General features: G+C 37.2%; 1 protein-coding gene across 1 annotated transcript in view; it reads left to right on the top strand.

Annotated features, from left to right (window-relative positions):
- Positions 1 to 7796, top strand: part of scamp1 (secretory carrier membrane protein 1) — a 66807-nt gene extending 59011 nt beyond the window's left edge. The window contains exon 9 of the mRNA XM_060835792.1: positions 4520 to 7796. Within this exon, the coding sequence (XP_060691775.1) occupies positions 4520 to 4672 (153 nt within the window). The 3' untranslated portion in view covers positions 4673 to 7796. The remainder of the gene's footprint in view (positions 1 to 4519) is intronic.
- Positions 7797 to 22853: the final 15057 nt, after the last annotated feature.

Below are 22853 nucleotides of genomic sequence, written 5' to 3'. Positions count from 1 at the left end.
AAGTATGGTACCATTCCTATATGTATACTAATTATCTTTTCAAAAGACATCTGGCTGTCTGTTTTCGTGACCATTGACTAGCAGCTGTTTAAAGATGATTATTGGGGTCTAATCAAGTAAAATGAGAGTAATAAGCTGCTCTTGAATCTTTCCAAGTGTCACAATAGCAGCATACTATAGCAATGCACTTCTAATTTACTAAAGTCTTCATGATCTTTTTATTTTTAAAGAAATGTAAAGGTAAGCAAGCAATAATTTAAAAATCTAATGTGATCTAGTGTTACCATAAGAAAAGTATGACCATTCTTTTAAAGTGTAGTCAACTTGTAAATAAAAAAATTAAAGGTGATGGGTTTCTCTGAAGAATATTGATGAATGTAATACCTTGCCTGTACTCGAATACAACTAACGTGGACAAGCCCTTTTTATTATTATGCTCTGGGAGATTCTCTCTGCACATCAGGGTTACCCCATTCCCACCATCCCTTGCTACCTTCCCTCTAAAACCTTAGCCCCATTCCCTCTACTCTGGGCCCTCCGATGTCCTAAAAGCCAGAGTCTTTTCTTTCTTCTGCAGTCATTGCTCTCCTTCATGTTCTTGCTTGCACTCCAGGTGGTGGTGCCTGCTACTGAGCTCTAGTGTTATTGGTCCTGAGAGTTGCCAGCCAGTCAGATTCACTATAGCACTTGACCGCCGGATCTCCTCCCACTTAGTCATAGAGATCTATAACGTGACAAAAGGTTTTTTGGCCGATCTCATCTGTGCCAGTCAAGAACAGCTACCTATTTTAATCCTATTTTCCAGCAATTGGCCCACAGTCTTGAGCACTTGCGATGGCAGGGCATATATCTAAAATGCTGAGGTTTCTGCCTCTAACATCCCTACTTGTAGTGAATTGCAGATTTGCACCATCCTCTAGGTGAAAAAAAACTTTCTCGCTCATCTCTAAACCTTGTATACTTAATCTTGAATCTTTGCCCCTGGTCATTGATTCCTCCAAGAAGGGAAACGTTTCTTGCCTATTGTCTATGACTTTCATAATTTTAAATATTTTAATTATGCCCCTTCTCCATCTCCTCTGCTGTAAGGAAAACAAGCCCAGTCTGTCCAATCTCTCTCCATAACTGAAACTCTCCAGCCCAAGCAACATCCTGGAAGATCTCCTCTGCATCCTCCCCAGTGTTAAGATATCCCTCCTATAATTGGATTCTAGAACTGCATGCAACACTCTAGCTGCAGCCTAATTTTATACAGTTCCAGCATAGCATTCCTGCTTTTAAACTCTGTCTTGACTAATAAATGCAAATATTATGCCGCCTTAATTACTTTATCTGTCTGTCCTGATTCCAAGTCCCTCTGATCCTTGGTGCTTCCTGGGCTCCTACTGTTAATCATGTATTCCCTTGCCTTGTTTATCCTGCCCAAGTGCATTACCTCACCATTTGTCCAGATTGAATTCATTTGTCACTGATCAGTCCATCTAACTTGCCCTTCTCTATCCTCTTCACTATTTGCTACCACACCAATTTTCATATCACCTGTGAGCTTACTGATCAATGTTCAAGTCTACATCACTTCTTTTTTATTAAACCACAAATGGCAAATGTCCGAACACAGTCCCTGTAGGACTCCTGTACACAGATTATTACTTGGAAAAATGTCCCTCTGCTTCCTGCCACTCAACCAATTATAGATTCAATCTACCAAATTTCCTTAGATGCCATGGCTCTTACATTTGCTGTCAGTCTCCCATATGGGACCTTATCAAAAGCATTGCTGAAGTCCAATTAAACTACATCAAAAGTATGGATATAAAAGGGATAGAAATTCTTCTCATCCATTTTAGCCTGCCTGGAAGGCATGGGCATCATGTGCCTTAGGGACAAAGTATTCATTAACACTTCAGCCATGATTCTTGTTGATGAAAAAGCATTCCTCCATACTTTACATCACTTGGAGGGAGCAGTAAGACTGGTAATGGCACAGATATAATCTGGGTGGTGGGTTTTGCTGTCCAGGAGCTAGAGTGGCTCAGTAGCACTGCTGGCTAAGTGCAGAAGCATGTAGCCGATTATCGTATTGAGGAAGTCTAACAAGGGGGAAAAACATACTTGGCTTTATCTTCCGCAATCTACAATTACAGACACGTGTCCATGATGAAAGCAATAGGAATGACCGTGTAGGCACTGTGGAGACCATGTCCTGCTCACATTGGGGATATTCTCCATTATATTTGTGCCACAGCCATTATGCTAAATGGGGCAGACTTGAACAGATCGAGCACTAGGCAGCCTTGAGATACTGTGGTTCATGAATTGTAGAATTGTATTGAGTCACAACTGTGACTTGGCATATCACGCACTCCGAGTAAAAAATGAGGTCTGCAGATGCTGGAGATCACAGCTGCAAATGTGTTGCTGGTCAAAGCACAGCAGGTTAGGCAGCATCTCAGGAATAGAGAATTCAACGTTTCGAGCATAAGCCACTCCACCATGAAATCAGATCTGGCTCGGTGAAGAAAGCTACTCAGTTCATAGTCTCATTGCAGCCTTAATATCAAGGCAATCACTTGCCATGCCTCTGATCTTGTCTCTGCGACTGATTTGGGAGAAAGTTCTTCACTGTTTAGACTTAGATAAAGCAGAAAGAAAGTCAGTTGTGGTTCGAGGTCAAACCTCTCACTCCTGGGATTTTATTGAAGGAGTTCCTTGGGTTAGTGGCCGGGACCCAACATCTACAACTGTTTCCTCAATGATCTGGCCCCTCTCTCCAAAAATCAGAAATGGTGACCTTTTTCGTAAAGATTGCATATTGCGCCATGATTCACTGGGATAGTGTGTTGGCAATCAAGTTCCACTATTCCAGGACTCCTCTCACAAGTAAAACTTTGATGGAATCACCAAATTGCCCAATTCTTATTTTGTTCATGTTAAAAAAAAAATAGATGCCAGGTTTCCTTTCACTACAATTAATAGATGATTTCTGGTCAATCAAATCATTTTAAACAATGTGACAAGTTGAATGGCTAATGTGTAACTATAATTTAAACTTTGCCCCTTTCTTAATTTCAATGCACATACCAACCAACACAAGCCACAAATATTGTTGGTGTAGAAGAAAACAAGTCAGAAGCACTGTTCTAGCACCAGTCTGGATTGCAGATGTAATGAGTTTTCTTTTTTCAGGTCCTTTTGGATTCCTTCCAAATCTTTGGTGATGATATGAGGTTTTGGAAGCACCAATTTTATGCCCGCTTTTTCCTTTCAACAGGGGGTTTGTAGAGAGTGCAGTTTACAGAGAAAGCTGAAGAGCAGCTAGTGACAAGAAATTTTGCTTAACACACAAAGATGGCAAGAGATGGATGCTTTAACTTTGCAGGCTAGATGTTTCTGCTGTTTTGTCCACCTACCAATCTGTACCCAACTGGGCGGCACGGTGGCACAGTGGTTAGCACTGCTGCCTCACAGCGCCTGAAGACCCGGGTTCAGTTCCCGACTCAGGCGACTGACTGTGTGGAGTTTGCACGTTCTCCCCGTGTCTGCGTGGGTTTCCTCCGGGTGCTCCGGTTTCCTCCCACAGTCCAAAGATGTGCGGGTCAGGTGAATTGGCCATGCTAAATTGCCCGTAGTGTTAGGTAAGGGGTAATGTAGGGGTATGGGTGGGTTTCGCTTCGGCGGGTCGGTGTGGACTTGTTGGGCCGAAGGGCCTGTTTCCACACTGTAAGTCTAATCTAAAAAAACTGCCCAGGAGCCAATCTTTTAAATACAAAAACTGTGAGGACACGCTGTTAAATTGAGGAAAACATGCAAGATGTTTAAAAACAAGTTACCAGAACATATCGTTAACATATATTCAATGCTACCTCATTCATATAGTGAAGATAAATTCTAAACAAGTCAGTACAGCCACTGTGTTCAGCTTAATTTTGCCTGGAGACGACCATTTAGGTAGATTTTTTTTTAATTGGCACCAGTTGTTGTGGAGGACTTAGCATAAAATCAACCATAGCTTCACCTGATGAAGGGCTTATGGCGAAACGTCTATTCTCCTCCTCGGATGCTGCCTGACCTGCTGTGCTTTTCAAGCACCACACTCTTGACTCCATCCTCTCTCAGAATTATGTTATTGTTCCTTCACTATTGCTGGGTCAAAATCCTTGAACTCCCTTCTTAACATCATTGTGGGTGTCCATGCACCCCAAAGTTCAAAACAGTACAAGAAGGAAGCTGGCCATCTTCTTTCTCCAGAGTATTGGGGATGGTAAATAAATACTATCCTGATACGTGCAAATTACAATTTAGAGAAATATAGTGCTGATAGTTTGGATGTCATTTCTGAAGCCTTTTCTTTTTTCCATGGGTCTTTGCATGTCTTAATTCTAGTGTATGATGCTGTTGAACAAAAATTGATTTTGCTATGTTATAAACCCCACAAAACTCATTTTTAAAATTCTTTCTTTATTTCTCTCATCTAGTCTTGGAGAGAGGAACTTACTAACATGATTTTTTTTCCTTTTAGGTACATGGAATGTATCGTACTACAGGAGCTAGCTTTGAGAAAGCTCAGCAAGAGTTTGCGACAGGAGTCATGTCAAACAAAACTGTACAGACAGCTGCAGCAAATGCAGCTTCTACTGCAGCTCGAGGTGCTTTCAAAGGCAACCAAATTTAAGGGAGAAGGAAAACAAATCCCCATCTCAAACGTCTACCATCTAATCCATGTCCCACTCCAGTCATTACATACACACAGATGTCTATGAACATGATCTCACCATAGCTGCAGCATGACCCTTTATATTAAAAAAAAGCTCCATGTAGCCCTTGAATTAGGTTTATGCATGGGCTAAAAACTTACACACAATAGTACTCTTGCTTGATGAAGATCTTGTGTTTGAATTGCTTTTTGTTTTTCATAACATTTTTGGATTATCATACTGCCCTTTCTGTTAAGTTTTCAGTTTGTAATTTGCATGTTGTCATTGTTTCTTTAATATTGTACTCTAGTTACCGGAGAATCTTATGTCTTCTGTGCTACACTGGACTGCTGACTGATTTGCACGCAATTTAGTGATCTTGAAGAATTGTCTGTACTGCCAAGAGTACATTGGATTGGAAACGTTTTATGTAAAACGTTTGTAACTGCCTTCATAACAAACACTGACGAGTTAATGTCAAAGTAACTTAGTTGTCCCTAATTATTTGCAATTTTCTCATGGTTTTCTTACATTAACTGAAAATGAATGGCATTACCCTTGTAATGTTTAGTGGTATAATCAATATTGACGTACTGTTTGAGTGTCCGCAATGACTGAGAAGCCTCATTTGTTCAAGTATGAACTGGGGCACACTAACTGTAATGCCGAAAGCAGATGGCAGGAACTATTTGGAGTCTTTTGGAAATTGAACTGCAATAATGAATGTTGTGCCTTCCTTCTAATTGTATAAATTTTGAGTATAAACAAATTCCATCTATCATAGACAAACAGTTCTTGAGAAGCACACATCCTTAAAGTGCAAACATTAGTGTGTATCCATTTTGACTGAAATTGATTTTTTTTTAAAAATCTGGTTATCGCCACACTGACTTCTACAGAAGCATTTCAGATAATCAGTGGAAAATGTAGTTTTTTGGGATCATGATTTCATTTCCAGGCATGTTCAAATTTATTTTTGTTTTGAAGTGAAATATTATTTTAGATTTCTGAAGGATGTAGTAACAGAATTGAGTAAAGAATTGTTGGATTTACTTTTTTTTTAATGACTAAGGTCAATGAGTAAAATGACTGTACAGCTGCTAAATCTTTCAGAAGGCTGGTCATTGAACTTCCATTCTGTGATGGGAGTTATGCTTGTTGTTTCGCAGTCCTGTCCAAGAAGTGGTACAACTACATTTTAGTTTTATAGTCATTCCGTATCTCTGCTCCCTCCCTGACAGTGCAACTTAAAAGAAAACAAAACCGTGATATTCCTGAACAAAAGTTCTTGCTGCTTCTTTGATAGGCCTGAATAAAGAATTGGTTTTAATTTTGTAAATGATTCCTGTTAGCATACAACCTGATATGGTAAACATACTACTTGAAGGGAATTGTATAATGCTATTTCCTACATATATAGTTCTCCAGCACTTCTCAAATCTAAATGTGCTTATCAACTGCAGATGTTTTCAAAAGAAGGTTTCAAATTTAATTAAATCCTTATTGCACTATAGTTTGTGTGCGGATCATAAACACAAGTTGTTTGGGACTGTTTTCTGTAATGAAGGTGGTTATTGCGGAAAGGAATACTTGCTAGGTGTGCATATATATTGGAGATTTCAGTACACTGTTGAACTGGTCTAACTTGACTCCTTTTCCTGCATTTTTTGTTTCCTTTTCAAGTCTTGTGTGTGTGTGTACATGACTTACACTACCCACTGATGGTGCACCAAGTTAGTCAGGAGATACACTTTGTTTTTTCCTGTTTGTACATGCATTAATTGTTTCTATATACTTGTATAAATGTGCTGTGTTTAGGAGGCAGTGTGTCCAGAACTTTTTTATTTTGAAGGCAGTTATAATGTTTTGCTGAAGTTCTAGGCATGATGTATTTGGATCTTGGAATGAATGTTGTCTGAAATGCAGGAGTTAAATTGATTTGAAATTAGTACATTGATGTTTCTAAGTTGTGTAAATGGACAGATACCCATAAAATTGCCACTGCTGTTCCATACCTATAAGTAATACTGGTTGGGAGAAATCTGTAGATTTTTAACTTAAGTAGCTGTGACAATTTTTATGCAGCTGAAATCCACAATAGAACTTCACTCCTGGAACTGTCCATTTTCCTGGAATTACCAGGACATGATCAGATATCAGATTTCATAGTAAATGGGCCAAGATCACTTGGGTAGGCAAGCAAAGATTTCAATAAGGTAAAATTAATATCTCCAAGCATTGAGCAATTCTGAGTTTGTTCAATCATAATGAATAAGATGCATTTCCTTGCTGGCATGTTTTGAATCAACTTTGAATTAAAATATATTTTTTAAATAACTAGTGAATGAAATCTTGATTTATACATTTTGAAATGCTAGGTAGGAGTTTGTTAATGGAGTACTGTTCTAACATTTGTGATGTGACCAGATACTGAGGTGAATCAAAGAGCTTCAAATGGTAAGTGACAAATTGTTCTGTTACTTGTACTTCTGTTAAATATGGTGGTAAATATGTCAATGTTACAAAAGACCATGAGGAAACTTCATTAGTTAATGTAGTTAGCAATGTTGCTGTTTTCTACTTTTAAGAAAATTAGTTATGTCTCACAGTTGAGAAGTACTGTGATTATATTTTTAACTACGTTGTGAAATGGAGTGCACTAGTATTATGTCAGCGGAAATGGCAATTTTTACATTGCTTTTTATTTTAACTTGGATATGTAGAACTCTAACTTCAATAGTGATTCTTTCCTTGAAGTGAGTAAGAGTAACTTGAGCACGTCTTGCTTTGTTTTCCCAGTTCATTGCAAATGTTTGGGAAGTGTATGATAAATGCAGATGAGGACTTTTTTTTTAATTTAGAAAAGATTTCAATGATGTAAAGATGCTGGTGTACTTATTCTTGGGGTTTCTGCAGTGATGAATACATCTGTGTTTGAAGGATGTTTATTAGCCAGTGAATTATGTAAATGTCCAATGAAGTTTGCAGCCAGATGACTTTCTAAACTTCAAATATTGCATTTTAATTTTTAGGTGTTGATTGTTCTGCCTGTTTTTATTTGTAGCTTTTGATTTTTTTTGAACTGTATAAAGTAAGAAACTTGATTGTTCTCAATTTATAATTTAACATTTCTATTTTTAAAGCCTTCAGGTTTTTGTAAAGAAAAATATGGTTTTGATTGAAACAAGCTAGTGTAAAGAGGTGAAATGGTGGAATATAACAACAAGTAAAACTTTCTGCATGCTGTGTAAAAGGAGAAACTAAACTCTAGTGGGAGGGAGGTTTACTTGAATTTGCAGTAGGTCCACATTATTAACTACATGGGGCCTATTTGTGTAAGTGATTACATGTAAAGTATCATTGAGCTTAACAGACAAAGATCCTAGGATTTATCCTAGATCCAAGAGTTAAAGCATCCAGATAGAATCTTCTATTGCTGAGTAGTAATGAAGAAAATAACAGTCAGAGATACTTTGAGAAAGTGCACTTGTGAAATCTGAAAACATCAGGCTTAATTTTGCTTTAATCTTACTAATACCACTGAAGTAAACAGGATGAGTAATCATCTGTGCAGGTTAGAGTTCCCATGAAGCACCACTCTGGCATGACTGAGTTTTTCCAGAAGAGACTATGATGTGAAATCAAAATGCAAAGCAGAAACTTGAGCACTGGTATTCTGATTAAAACTTAGCATTTATAATTAACAGAATTAACAGGTTTCTTAGTGAAATAGAATAAAGTCCCAGAAACATCGTGTTGAGCAGCAATTTCTGCTTATATCCTTTTAGGTTATGGTAGATGTTGTTTAATGCTGTTGAACAGTGTTCTAGCTTTATACAGTTTTATATTGTAATTCTTCTATTAGCTGTTTTAATTGATCATTCCTAAATTGATTTTTATCTCAACAGGAGTACCGTATGGTTAAAAGGAAACGTTTTTAGAATAAGTCAAATGATGAAAAACCTGCTGAGACTAACATTTTATACCTAAATCTTAGCTGAAATTGCATTTCTGAATGAAGCATTTTAAAATATACACATTTACCAGAGAATTTACTTGCATACCACAATCAGCAGAACATCCAAAAATGTAGGGTATTTAAGTTTTTTTTTCCCAGTTCATTTTAAATGTAATATCTGCACAGAGTTTGATTTTCTGTCCCCATATCTTGTATGCTACCCAATTAATGTCCCATTACAGTTCTTTTGAGTATAATATTTCTTTTTCTTCACAGGTTGAGCAATATTCCAGTTCTTCTTGTGAGGAAATTGCAATATGTACTGGCATTTGCAGTTGGCAGGGAATCAGTGCTCACTGCTGACCTCTCCTGGCAGTTTAGATCTAGTGCTGAAAATGTGTTGCTGGTTAAAGCACAGCCGGTCAGGCAGCATCCAAGGAACAGGAAATTCGACGTTTCGGGGCTAGAGCCCTTCATCAGGAAACCTGATGAAGGGCTCTGGCCCGAAATGTCGAATTTCCTGTTCCTTGGATGCTGCCTGACCTGCTGTGCTTTAACCAGCAACACATTTTCAGCTCTGATCTCCAGCATCTGCAGACTTCACTTTTTACTCACAGTTTAGATCTAGTGCCAAGTGGAGATCTTCAGGTACCTAGCAAGAGACTGATCACATTAATGTTCTCACTGACGAAATAAGTTGGGAAGTTTTAAATGCACCACATCCCATCACTATTAATTTGAATTTTAGGTAGCAATGTAAAATATTGTTTATGATACCTGCTTCTGTCTTAATCCAAACTCAATGTGGAGAAATTTGACATTCCAAAAACCCCTTTTCTGAGGCAGAGAGTATTTGGCATTAGTTATGAATTTTAATACTGTCTTAAAAATGAAATTTAACCCTTTTATTAAGGGAAGCCTGTGGCATTGTCAGATTATTATGGGAGTAATAATCCAGAACTCCAGTGTTGTATTCCAGAAACCATGGGTTAGAATTCCACCATAGTGAAATTTGAATGCGATAAAAAGCTGGCCTAATGGTGACTATGTAATAACTGTCAACTCTCAATGACATCCATCCAGTTTATTCATGTCCCTTACAGAAGATAATCCTTACTTGCTCTGGACACCTGTGACCCCAGATTCAGTTGGCACCTAACTACCCTCTGGGCAATTAGGGATGGGCAATAAATGCTAGCCTAGCTATCAATGCCCAAGTCTGACCAGTTTATTTTTTAAATAAAAGATCAAGGTTTCATTTTCATTTTCATTTTGTGGGTTCTGATCAAAAGTAATAGTATAAAAACATAAGTTTTAATCAGGAACCACAACAATGCATCTTCTGGAGCAGCACAAAATCATTGGCAATATTTTCTAGATTTGCACATTTAACTTGTGCACAGACAGAAGAAATAGTTCATTTCTGCGGAGTTATGAGAATTTTGCCAATATTGCACCACAAACTCTAGGCTGAGATAAGAAAGTTCATCTAACAGAACAATATTCTAAATTACCCACTTTTTTTTGAAAGAGAACTTCCCAACCTTTTAAGCCTTTCATTCTTAGATTCATCACTGCCAACCTGATTTGTCTTTCAATGTAGCAAAAAGGACTTTCCTGCTAAATTGGCAACTGGATTGCCTTGAAACATATTCACTTTTGGATTCCAACCTTGTAGCTGTTTTTTTTATTTAAAAGGCCTAACATCATAGCTTATGTTCTGAAATAATGAAAGAGGAAATTTCCAAAATAACAAGTACGGTTTTTTTTTACAAAGAAAACTTTGAAAATTTAGTACTGTTATACCAATAATCTACTTGGGTTGTTTCAGGATTAAAAACACAAGTAATAGCATTAAAGAGTAATTTTAATGAGACAGTATCAATTAATACATTTTGCGTTGTGAAACATGTATGCTCTAATTGGATAGAATGTGTAAAGATGAATTTCAAACAGTTGCTTTACTCTTCAGAGTGTATAGTATCACCTGATTGAGCTAACTGATGGTAGCCTTACAACTTGTATTAAACCATATTGGCATCAGTAGAATTTGCTTTCTTAACAACAAAACTTACTCAACGCAAGACAATACAAGACCGTCTGTCACACTCAGCTATGCATTCTCACTCTGTTTCATCTGAAAGCCAATGAAAGGTTTTGTTCTTGTACTAAGTATTTAATTCAAACTCTACTTGAAGATGTGGATTTCCATGTTTGCCTTGCATTTGATAGCTCTGATTTATTAAGATCTGATATTTATTTGTATATTTTGTAAATTGCATTCTGCCATTGTTTTGAGTTGCAGTATAATGTACAAATGCTCTCATCATCGTACAATAAAAAAATTACAACCCCACTGAGTAGTTTTAAGCATTGTATTTGTTCACGTGATTTTTATCAGCATGGAGGGTATGACAAGTATGCAATTAATTTTGACAAGAGGCTACATCAGATGGAGTGTTTTAATATTATTTAATTTTATTGCCTCTAATTTCATTGGGAATTTATTTCATTTCATTTTTTAATGTTCAACAGTATACCTCATCATCTGGGAGAAACAGCAAAAATAATGTTAACTTGCAGTAATTAGTTGATGGACTCTTCAGAAATGTCAGTGCACACATGAAGATATCCAATAGTAATTAGTCCAAAATTACACTAATTTATAACTGTGAGCATCAAATGCTGACGCTTCTTGGTCTGAAGATGGCATCGCAGCCAAAATTGTCATCTGGGAACATGTTTGAATTCTAACCAATTTTATTTTGCTTTTCCATTCCTTGATTTGCTCTATATCCTTGTTCCAGCTGAGTTGAACAACAGATTAATATCTTGTGTGCGTGGCTAATTGCTATGCCATGTTATACTCTCACCCACTGAATAGATTCGATTGCTAAACCATTTCAATTCCATTTTTGAACTCTGTCCAAACAAGTCCTGACCTAAAGTATTGAGAGCAGTGGCTTAAGTGGACAGTCTTCCAAAGTATTTTTTCAATTATTTTGAAGTACTGTATAGTTCTCTGAATTTTTATGCCTGTGTTCATTGTGTGCAACAGACTCCCTTTTTTTTAGTTCTTATTAAATGGGGAATCAACTGTCATTCCATTGATAGCATTCTACCTCTGCCTTTTGTCTCTGTCTCAGGATTTCTAGGTTCATGTCCCACTCAAGCAACAGTAGATGTAGGTTGAAACTCTAGTCCTGCATTAAGGAAGTGCTGCAGTATCAGATGTTGTATGTTTTTAATACATGACATTTAATGTAGGCCCGACCTACGCTCGTCAGATTTTTTTTTGAGAAGTCCATGATCCTGTTTGAAAGAAGAGCAAAACAATTATCCCTAATTAGATTAGACTTACAGTGTGGAAACAGGCCCTTCGGCCCAACAAGTCCACACCGACCCGCCGAAGCGAAACCCACTCATACCCCTACATTTACCCCTTACCTAACACTACGGGCAATTTAGCATGGCCAATTCACCTGACCCGCACATCTTTGGACTGTGGGAGGAAACCGGAGCACCCGGAGGAAACCCACGCAGACACGGGGAGAACGTGCAAACTCCACACAGTCAGTCGTCTGAGGTGGGAATTGAACCCGGGTCTCAGGTGCTGTGAGGCAGCAGTGCTAACCACTGTGTCCTCAGTAAGGGTATGGGGCCAATCATTTAGGGATCTGATAATAAATTACTACATTCAAAGTATCTTCTTCGGTTAAACCTGCTTGTTTTCTTTTATCTAGAAATAATAGAAGTTAGTCTAAACTGAAACGAAATTAAACATTGCAGATGCTGGAGATCTTAAAAAGAAGCCATGCTGGAGAAACTCAGCTGATCTAACAGCATTTGTGGAGAGAAACTGTCGACATTTCAATGACTGAGGAAGTAGGTTCCAAAAAAAAGTTCTAAAAGAGCTTCGAGGAGGGAATTGAAAGCCTGGGTTTATGCAGCTAAATGCTTTGCTGCTAATGGTGGAACATATACAAGGCCAGAATTGGAAGAGTGAAAAATTTTCAAAAGGTAGTAAGCTGCAAGTAGAAATGTAAGCGATGAGATGATTGAGGGATTTGAAATAGAATTTATAAATTTACATTTTTGACTGAAAATCCATTGCTCTGAATATAGGACAGAATTTGTGCTCAATAAGTCTGTGCTTGGAGTGAGTGTTGAAAGCCTGAGTGAGGGATAGTACTGGGGCTTGAAATTTCTCTACATGGCTCTCCATGGGAGTTAGGTAAACCAGATCTGGTGTGGATTAGGAAATGAACAGCAGAGGTTTTGGTCAGTTCAAGTTTATGGAGGAAGACTAACCTGTTTGAAGATTGGCATCTCTGAACTCAATTATTCTAATAAAGAACCAGATGGGAACTTTGGGGAAGATGAGAAGGATCAGAAATGGGCAGTGTTACAGAAGAGGAAGGTGGATTCAATGATATAGGTTGAAAACTTGAACTCAAGGTCAGATATGGAAGAATGTGCAAATGGTCTTTATCCAAAGGCTAGAAACGGGTATAGAAATGACAGCAAAAGGGACTCTTTACACCTGCAGCCCCCCCTACCCCCCCCCCCCGCCTCCCATTTTAGAGGGAGAAAGAAATGACTACTTGAATTAGAGGAGAAATGGAAAGTGATGAGAAAGACAAAACTGAAGGAGATGGGATTTTAACAAAAACTTGAACACCAAAGTGATTGGTCAATTCATATTCTGTATATTCCCAAAGAAAAGCTTACTGTAAAGACTAAAAGAGCAGGAAGTGATTTGGAGGAGGATTCTGATTCCAGTGAAGAATTTATGGTTAGGGCCTAAAGTTACTGTGGATGAGGTCAAAATGTATAATTTTAAGAAGGTAGCTGGACAAGTGAAGTGGCAAATACAAGTTTGTACTTTAATATTCATGTTTTCACAGGCACATCTGTGATTATTCCATGCTCATGAGCTTAACCTGAAGGTTATAAACTAACATTTTGGACAGCAAGAAAGAAATCTAAATTGGACAGTTTTAGAATTTGCAACGGAAAAGCAATGTTAAGGGTTCTTGGAGTGCTTTTCATGGAAATTATTGCAAAAATGGTAATAAGAATGTATCAGTTTTCCTTTACAAGATATTGACTACTTTATAATTTGAACCTTGTGTTGATAATATTAATGTTGCAATTTTGGAATGAAACAATATAGAACTGCTCCAACACACTCCTATTTAAGATACTTTGGAAAGATGGCATCACACTTTGAAAATCATGATTAAAGCATATGCCAAGAATGTCCTCTTGATTGAAGTTAGGGGATTCCTTTTGTTACTATTGTCCATTTTAAGGACACTTGTAACGTTCACAAGATTTGGTGCTTTTGTATTAATATATAGGCTTGAGGTGAGAATGCCAATTTAAGAGAAATTGATAAATCAAAGCTAGAACTGTTTCCAGACTATGCTTTGACTTACAAAAACTGACCAAAGTCTGAGTTGACTTAAAAAAACACTTGAAGGGTGCTCAAAAAAGAATGAAAATGTATAGCTTATTTAAAAAGGCCATTGTTCAAAACTTGCCAGAGACTAGGTGTAACTATTACCTGTCTTCAGTGAATTATTTAAAAGTAATGTTCACTGGACCTCAGTGATGTGAATACCCCAGACAGAAGAGAGAATCAACAAATGTAATATTAACATTTTGTCAAGATATTATGACAAGGACGATAGTCAGAGAAAAGTGTGCTTACTGCAGTGAAAGAAATAGAGAGTGAAACAGAAATATCAGAACAATTAGAGAATGAATTAGAAATGGAAAATTCCAAAATAACCCCTCCAGCAATTTGTTTGGAAAGTAGAGGTGCTTAAAAGGTTAAATAGTGCTGTTTTATCTTGCAGAAAATTATTGAAGTGACTTACAAAGGCTTTTATAATTTTTGTATAATTTTAATTTGTGGCAATGCATAAGGAAAAACAGTTTTGGCAGTACCTTTAAAACAACACTTTTAAAATCTAAATGTAGAGAGTTTTGCTCAATTAAGGGAATAAGTTAAATTCATGATGGGCAATGACACTATTGAACTGGATCATTATGATCGTGCCTAATCGAATAGGTCACAAAGATTCTGTCTTGTCAAAGTCAGTGTGGTAACCAAAACTGACTCCTGTTCTGAAATTGAAAGACTGGATTGTACAAATTGGAAATGCGTGGTTTGTCGTGATTCAAGAACCAAGCATGACAGTTTAAGGATCCAGAGTAGGACTGAAGAAGTTTCTTCCAGAGTCGTGTAGAATTTTCTTTGAAAGAAAGCAGTTGAGGCCAAAATGTTAAGTTCCTTCAAGGATGATTTATATATAATATCGAGGCTAAAGGGACCTAGGGTTACGTGGAGAAAGCAGGAATAGGGTATGGAGTTGGATGATCGGCCATGATCGTACTCAATGGCAGAGAAGCCTCAAAGGGCTGAATGGCCCTACTCCTCCAATTTTCTTTGTCACAAATAGACTTGCTAAAAAGATATTGGCAAGTTCTGCTGACTGGTAAAAGCTCTGTAACACTGGATGGATTTTGTCAATCAACATCATGCTGTTTGGAATGGAACAAAAACACCTGCAACTGTTTAATTATTAACCAATAAAAGCACTAAGACTATGTAACAATTATTTACTTTGGCAATTTGGCTGCTATTGCCCAAAACTGGGAAGAACATTTATGCCACATGACTGAACTATTTGATAGACTACAAAAAGCCACTATAAATCTGGGTGAACAAATTTGCCATGGCAAAGGTGAATTGTGTGGGCCAATGGTGGGCAAGGCTAAGTCGCACTCAAAAGTAGAAATAAGGGCTCTTCTGGATTTTTCTCTGCCCAAGATAAAACTTAAATTTTTCTATCATTTTGACCTAAGTCAGTTCTATCCATATTTATTCCATACTTTAGTGTTGCACATTTAATGAACTTTCTGAAGAAAGGTAGAACATTCGGAAAGTATCCAAAAGTGTTAAACTGCCTTTGAAAACTTAAACTGTGCTGACAACCACACCAAAAATAGCTGTCCTTAACTTGAGAAGCCATTCACATTTCCTATTGATGCCAGTGGCATTGAGATGGTAAATGTTTCCTTGCAAAATGATGGGATGGAGATTGAATAGCCTGTCAGTTATTTTTCAAAGAAATTGACTTTAGTCAAAGATATTCAACAACTTGAGTTGGCTCTGTACCATTTTTTTGAGACGTACATCAATTTGGAAGAAATCTACTCATCAGCAACATTACTCTGATTTTCTCTGAATTTTCAGGACAAGAACTAGCGAATCATTAGATGGAGTTAAATTCTACAACCATAAATTTAAAAGCATTCTGTTTGAAATATTAAGTGTAAAAATGTATGCATTATTGAGTGCACACTTAAAGATTACTGAATGATATAGTGACCTGATACTATAACAATGACTCACTAACTTTTAATGTTAATCTGTTACTACTGTAGATGTGACATGACATTTGTGTTAAGGTAGTTTTTGATATGTATTGAAAACACCTCTTAAAGGTATGTCTTTATGAGGGAGGTGTGAAGTAACATGTAAAATGTATCTATTTTAATTTCATTTTAGAGTTTAGATTTTAAGCTAGTGGCGTGACTTTTGATCTCTCGTGCTCTCTCTCAAGAACTATTAAGAAATACATTACTATCATGTAATCAATTTTGTTTGAAAGTGCCAAACCAGAAGTGCAAATTCACTTGTATGAAGGAAGAGGTTATTAGATTCTTAAGACCAGAAACGGAAGCCACAATTAATTTAAGTGCTATAGGTGTGAAAGAGAAAAATGATCTCTGGTGTCAGTAATATAAAGAAATGCTTTGAAAATTAACCGGAGTGCTTTTTAACATGTTTTGAAATCGTTATATGTGTTAATGTAAATAGTATGGTTTATTCCATTATATAAAAGTTATTTTGGCATAATAATAATCTTCTGTTTTATTGTTAAAATCAAATCCATAGAATTGTGTACTTATGTTTCAATGAAAGACCACCTTGCTAAAACCAAAAAAAAAGGACAAAATATGATATTTCAAGCCAGATTGTAGTTCAGGATCTGATTTAGACAATAAGAACATCCATAGTCACAGCTGCAGAGGTTGTCATAAAAAAATTACCCTTTTTTAAATATATTTGATATTTCCACCTGAAGTCCATTATGGTTGATTGGAATGTATCTGCATTCCTCTGCACTTTACATCTCCTGTGGTTGCCTAACATGTTAACCCCCATTCATTGACACGTATTCCTTTTCTCATGGTGTTATGTTGTGCATTCTATGATATAGAACTATCAAACCCATGTGGCTGTTTGCCTTTGCAATTCAGCTGGCAATCAGTCATCAACCAATTTCCTTTTCCTCTCACCCTTGCTATTATTTTTCTTTCAAATAATTCCCTTCTGAAAGCTGCAATTGAATCTGCCCCATACCTTTCTTTATTTTTGGTAAATATTCACATTTATGACTACTGACTGCAAAAGAAGGTTTTCCTCATGTTGCCCTTTGTTGGTATTACAAATTGCATTTCTGATGAAAGATTATTGATCAGAAATATTAGCCTTCCACAGATACTGAATATTTCCAACAACTTTTCTTCTATTTCAAATTTCCAGCATCTGCAGTATTTTGCTTCTGTTTCACCTTAAATTGACGTCTTGGATTTTTGATTCTTCCACCAATGGAATACATTTCACTCTATTTGGATTGGCTAGATGCTTTGTGATTTGAGTGTCAAAAATTCTCCCTTCCAACTCTCACCTCCCCAAGGAGAAGAGTTCCAAATTCTCTAATCTGTCCATATAAGTCATATAACTGCTGCTAACCCCAACCTTGGAACCATTCTATTATTGTAGTTTTTTTTTCCTAAATCTGATTGCATTATTCCTTAAGGACTGCTCAATTTTTGAAATAAATACTTTAATTGAGACCATGCCCCAGTGATCTATAAAATCAATAATAACATCCTTGCTTTTATTCTCTATGTCTGTCATGCCTTTTTGTTTACGTTCTCAAGATGTTCTTCTCAAGATGTATGCACCCTCCATTTCCCTATTTTTATAATCCTTTATAATTGTGTGCTTTTATATTTCCTTTCTTTATTAGTCTTATCAACATGTATCACTTTGTATTTCTCTGCATTAAATTTCATATACTGCATATCAGTACATTCCATCAACCTGTCAAAGTCCTGTTAAATTCTGACTTAATACTTTCCATCTCCTGGTGGTTGCCTATCACGTTAACCCCCATTCATTGACTTGTATTCCTGTCATTACTCTTCCAAATCTTGTTATCTGCAAAATCTCAAATGATCATTTCCTCCCAAGTCCAGTTAATTTCTATATGTCACAAAAGAAATGGATCAATTGCCAGCTTTTGGATAAAAGCCGATATATACCTTCCATTCTGAAAAACAATTGTTTACCATTTACCCTGATTCTTGACACTCAACCAGTTTCCTTTACATGCCCCTTTTTTTATTTAGTAAATTTCAAGTTTGCACATGGTTATTACATGGCGACTGCTGTAGCAGCTGAATCATTTTCCATGGTTTTGTTTACTGCGGCCCGAACATATTGCCGGGATCCTTCCAGAACCAGGGAGTGGTGGGGAGCGGGGAGGTTGTTATGATTGACCGCTATAGATCACTGGGGCTTGCTCACAACTAGAGTATTTATTTCCAAATTTGAGCAGTCCTCAAAGAATTGAACTTATTGAACAAAGTTATGACATTTATAGATTTCCAGTCCTCCGGCATTATTCTTTCCTCGCCAAAGGATTTGAAGATTATGGATAGGAGGTCCACCATTTCCAGCCTTGGTTCCATCAACAATTTCAAATGCATCCCTTCAGACTTGGTGACGTAGTTACGTTCATCCCTACCTACCTTTCCAATACATCTATTTTATTATTTATTGGCCAATCCTGTACTTCAACTACTTCCTCTACTATGATATTATGACTTGCATGACATCATTCTCCTTGGTTTAAAAAAAAGTACTAATTCAGTACTTTACCCTTGCTGTCTGCTTGCATGTTCAAGTTTTCTTTTTAGTTCAGAATTTGCACACTTGCTTTTATTATGCATTAATTGATATTACTACTTGAACATTTTTGGAATCACTTTTATGTTTACTGTTGGCCCATTTGGTCCTTTCTTTCCCTCTTTTTAACTGTCCCTTTGAACTTTCTATGTTGAGCCTAATGGCATATATGATGTGTTTTTGTTTTTTTTTAAAACTCTTTTCAGGCTTAAAAGGTTACTTTGTGTGATCGAGCCAAACATTTTTGAATCTGTTAAGCTTTGACCTGTTGCTCCTTTTACATTACTATTTTTCAATGGTTCGTTGCAAACCTCCTTCCTAGTTGAAATCAAAAAATAAATTTTTGTTTACAATTTCACAACTTATTCCACTTATTTTTGTGAGCAACCAAGGTGCTATTTTAATTTTTGGGTGTCATTCACACAGACAACTGTTAAATACTGATAACTAAATAGCACAGTCCATTCTTGGACAACAGTGACTCCAGATGTTCCTTATCTATCCAAAAACATGTTAGAAAAATTTTCAGTGGCCTTGACAAATGTATTTATAGTTATCTTCGGTCATTAATTTGGAAGTAGCTGCAAATTAAAGAAATTCGAGCCTCTACATTTACTTCTGTCCTAGTCTCCTCCCCCCGCTCCCATAACCCTAGCTCATATATTCATTGCATGGGACTCAGCTTCTCTTATTGCTAACTTCAATCTGAAATGAATGCCACCGGTTTTACAGAATCCCAGAAGTGTTACGGCAAAAATGAGGCCATTCAGCCTATCAACTGAACATTACAATTTGGTGCATATCTCTTGTCCTTTCATGGAGAAAATGAGGACTGCAAATGCTGGAGATCAGGCAGCCCTCCTGAAGAAGGGTTCATGCCCAAAACGTCGACTCTCCTGCTCCTTGGATGCTGCCTGACCTGCTGCGCTTTTCCAGCAACTCCTTTTCAGCTTTTGTCCTTTCATGACAACCTTGCATATAAGAAACTAAGTCCTGTTCAGAATTATGTAAAATTTGTACATTTAATTTGTGAAGGATATAACTAAAATCTCAGATGGGAACTGATGAAGACCCAATTGAACACAACTTTTGAAAACCTTGCCTGAAATCGGCAAACCCATTAAATTCCAAGTGGATCATAGAATAGTTATGTTTGAATCCGATACCAACTTTGGATTCTATACCAGGATATATTAGAACCCTGGGAAAGGTAAATTGAGTATTGTCTAAGAAACTTTCCCCCTCAGTTTTAAGGTCAATGATTGCATGTTATGCAGAAATTCCTTAAAATATCCAGCTATGGAGATGAAGGCTTTAGATATTCAGAGTAACACTAATTTTCCCTCTCTTAATCAAGAGGCTTTCTTTCTATTGGATAATGTCAAGCTTCATGAGATTTTTTGGGGTTAACTAACTCGGGCAAGTGAAGAGCATTCAATCTCACTCTTGAAGTTTCTTGCGGATGGTGAACAAACTTGTGGGAGTCGGGATACGAATTAATTGCTGCAAAATTCCAAGCCTCCAGCTTGATCTTGAAGCCACAGTATTTGTATGACTGATTGGATTAAGTTGTTGCTCTGTGGCAAACTCAACATATTGACAATAAGGGATTTATTGATGGTAGTGCTGTGGGGGCAAATGTTGATGCCAATCTCCCTCTTGTTGGAGATGGTAATTGACTGGAAGTTGTGTGGTGTGAATATTACTTGTCATTTTGCAAACCAAGCCAGAATGATATCTGGTTGCTTCTGTATCTGAGGAGTGACAAATAGTACTGAATAGCAAAAATCCCAACCTAATGATGACCTTATGATGGAGGGAAGGTCATTGAAACAGCTAAAGATGGTTGGGTCTAGGCCACTACTCTGAGGAACTCCTGTGGAGATGTCCTGGAATTGACATAACTTTCATTCAAGATGTAACTCTAATTGAGAGTTTCTGTTCATTTTAATTTTGCTAGAGCTTGTTGATGCCATGCTTGTTTTGAATGTTGCCAGAGATGTTGAGACTTTCACAACCAAGTTGCTGCATGTCTTCACATCTTTAGCTGCAAACTTCACCAGTCCACTTTAAACTTTGCATTCTTTTAACTCCAGCAATTCATATACCCCAAAATTCTATTGGCTCCTGTACCCTTTTACATCCTAGTTTCTTGACTCCATTCCTTGCATCTTGAAGATTATCCTTAAAACCCATCTCTAGCTAAGCTTTTAATCAGCCTCCATAAGTTCTGGTTCTGTGGTAATGTTGACTTGTCTGATTATATGACTGCGATCATCTTTGGGCTGTTTTATTTGATGTTAAAGGCATTATGAGTGTATGTTGCTGGTGCTAATTAAGCACTTCACAAAGAAACTGTTATGAATAAGGACTGGAAAAAAATTACTGAAATATAATACAGAAATCAGAGGCCACCCTCCTCAATCCCTTCAGCAAATTTAATTAAGTGTCTGGAAAATGAGCCCCAGAGCTTGTGTGTGTGTGTTAGTTGTTGGATATCATGTGTTCAAAGCAACCAGTTATCTGTATTCAGTTACTATGATACTCTCCTGGCCATCTGCCTGTATCTTAAGTCTGGGAGCTGCTTTTGCATGCTGCATTGGGATAAAACTCCAAATCATAGCATTGGTCCACCATGATTTAAGCTACAGATCCGATCCCAGCCCCAAACTTTGACATTTGCTGAAGTAGATCATGAAAAGTTTCACACAGAGGCCACTGAGTCCATTTGTATTGGCACCAGCCCAAAAACTTGCCATCCAGCCTGTTCCCACTTTCCAACATTTGATCCATATCCCGGCAGGTTATGGCATCCTTTCTATTAACTCCTAGGATGTATGTCACCAACAATGTAAGTGTTTGTTATCTATCCATAATTGCCCTTGAACTGAGTGGCTTTCTAGATTATTTCAGAGAGCAATGAAGAATTTTAAATATATTGTGTAGGCCAAACTGAGCAAGATATCAGATTTTATTCCCTAACTAATGATTAGTGAACCAGTTGGATTATTCTGACAATCAGTGGTTACCATTGCTAAGATTAGGTTTTGCATTCCTGATTCATTAATTGCATTTTAAAATCCATTAGCCATCTTTCAAGCATTTGAGCCCACATCTCTCCCACTTAGTCTGGATGACTAGTGATGTTATCACTGTCACCAATTCCGAGTGCACATATTCAGGCACCTTTTTAAAATAATCAAAGATTTCTGCCGTACCCACCTTTTCAGGCAGTGAATTTCTAACCCCTGCTACTCAAGATAAAATCATCATCTTTTTCTCTCTAATCTTTCTGTTTATCAACTTAAGTCTGTCCCTGAGTCACTGACCTCTCTGAGAGAAGCTGGCTCCTCACAATTTTGTACATGTCAATCAAACCTCTCCTCAATATCTGCTCTGTTCACAGGAGAACAAACCACAATCTCTGTTCTGAGGAAGGGTCACTCAACCCAAAATGTTAACTCTTTTTTTTTCTCCACAGATGCTAACAGACCTGCTGAGACTTTCCAGCAATTTCTGTTTTTGTCCCAGTGTACCGCATAGTTCGTTGTGTTTTCCAGTCCTGACAGCATTCTTTCAAATCTCCTCTACCCTCTCACCTGCAATTACATCCTTTCTGCAATGAGGTGCCTAGCAGTTGGAAAAGTGTGGCCTTACTAATGAGCCAAGGGGACCATTAAGAGTCAACCACAGTGCTTGGGTCACTACAGGCCAATCAAAAGGATTGCTTTATCCTAGATGCTATTATGCTTCATGAGTATTATTGCAGTGGTATTGAATTTTCCATCCGTGTCAATGATAGGTAGTCTTTGTGGAGTCAGAAAATGAGTGTAACTATAATTATAAATGTGGAGTTATTGTTCATTTCAGGCTTTGAGTAAGTGAAAGGGACTTGGATAGGGAGGAGAAAAGGAAAAGTTGGAGGAAATAAGTGATAAAAGACTATTGGTGTAGCTCTGATTGTAGTATAGGAACAAAAGATGTGCCTAAAGTGAGTGTGAATGGCAGAGTAATGAACAGTCCGTCACTGAAAGCATTAGGTAGCATCTTTAACTTTTGATTAAATTTTATAACGATATCACAATTCATTCAGTCGGCTGAATACTAACTAAACATATGTAAGGAGTTAAAAGTTAAAGGTTCTTCA

The sequence above is a fragment of the Hemiscyllium ocellatum genome, chromosome 2 (assembly GCF_020745735.1).
Source record: "Hemiscyllium ocellatum isolate sHemOce1 chromosome 2, sHemOce1.pat.X.cur, whole genome shotgun sequence".
NCBI lineage: Eukaryota > Metazoa > Chordata > Chondrichthyes > Orectolobiformes > Hemiscylliidae > Hemiscyllium > Hemiscyllium ocellatum.
Note: the sequence above shows the minus strand (reverse complement) of the source record. Positions and strands in the feature narration are given on the sequence as shown.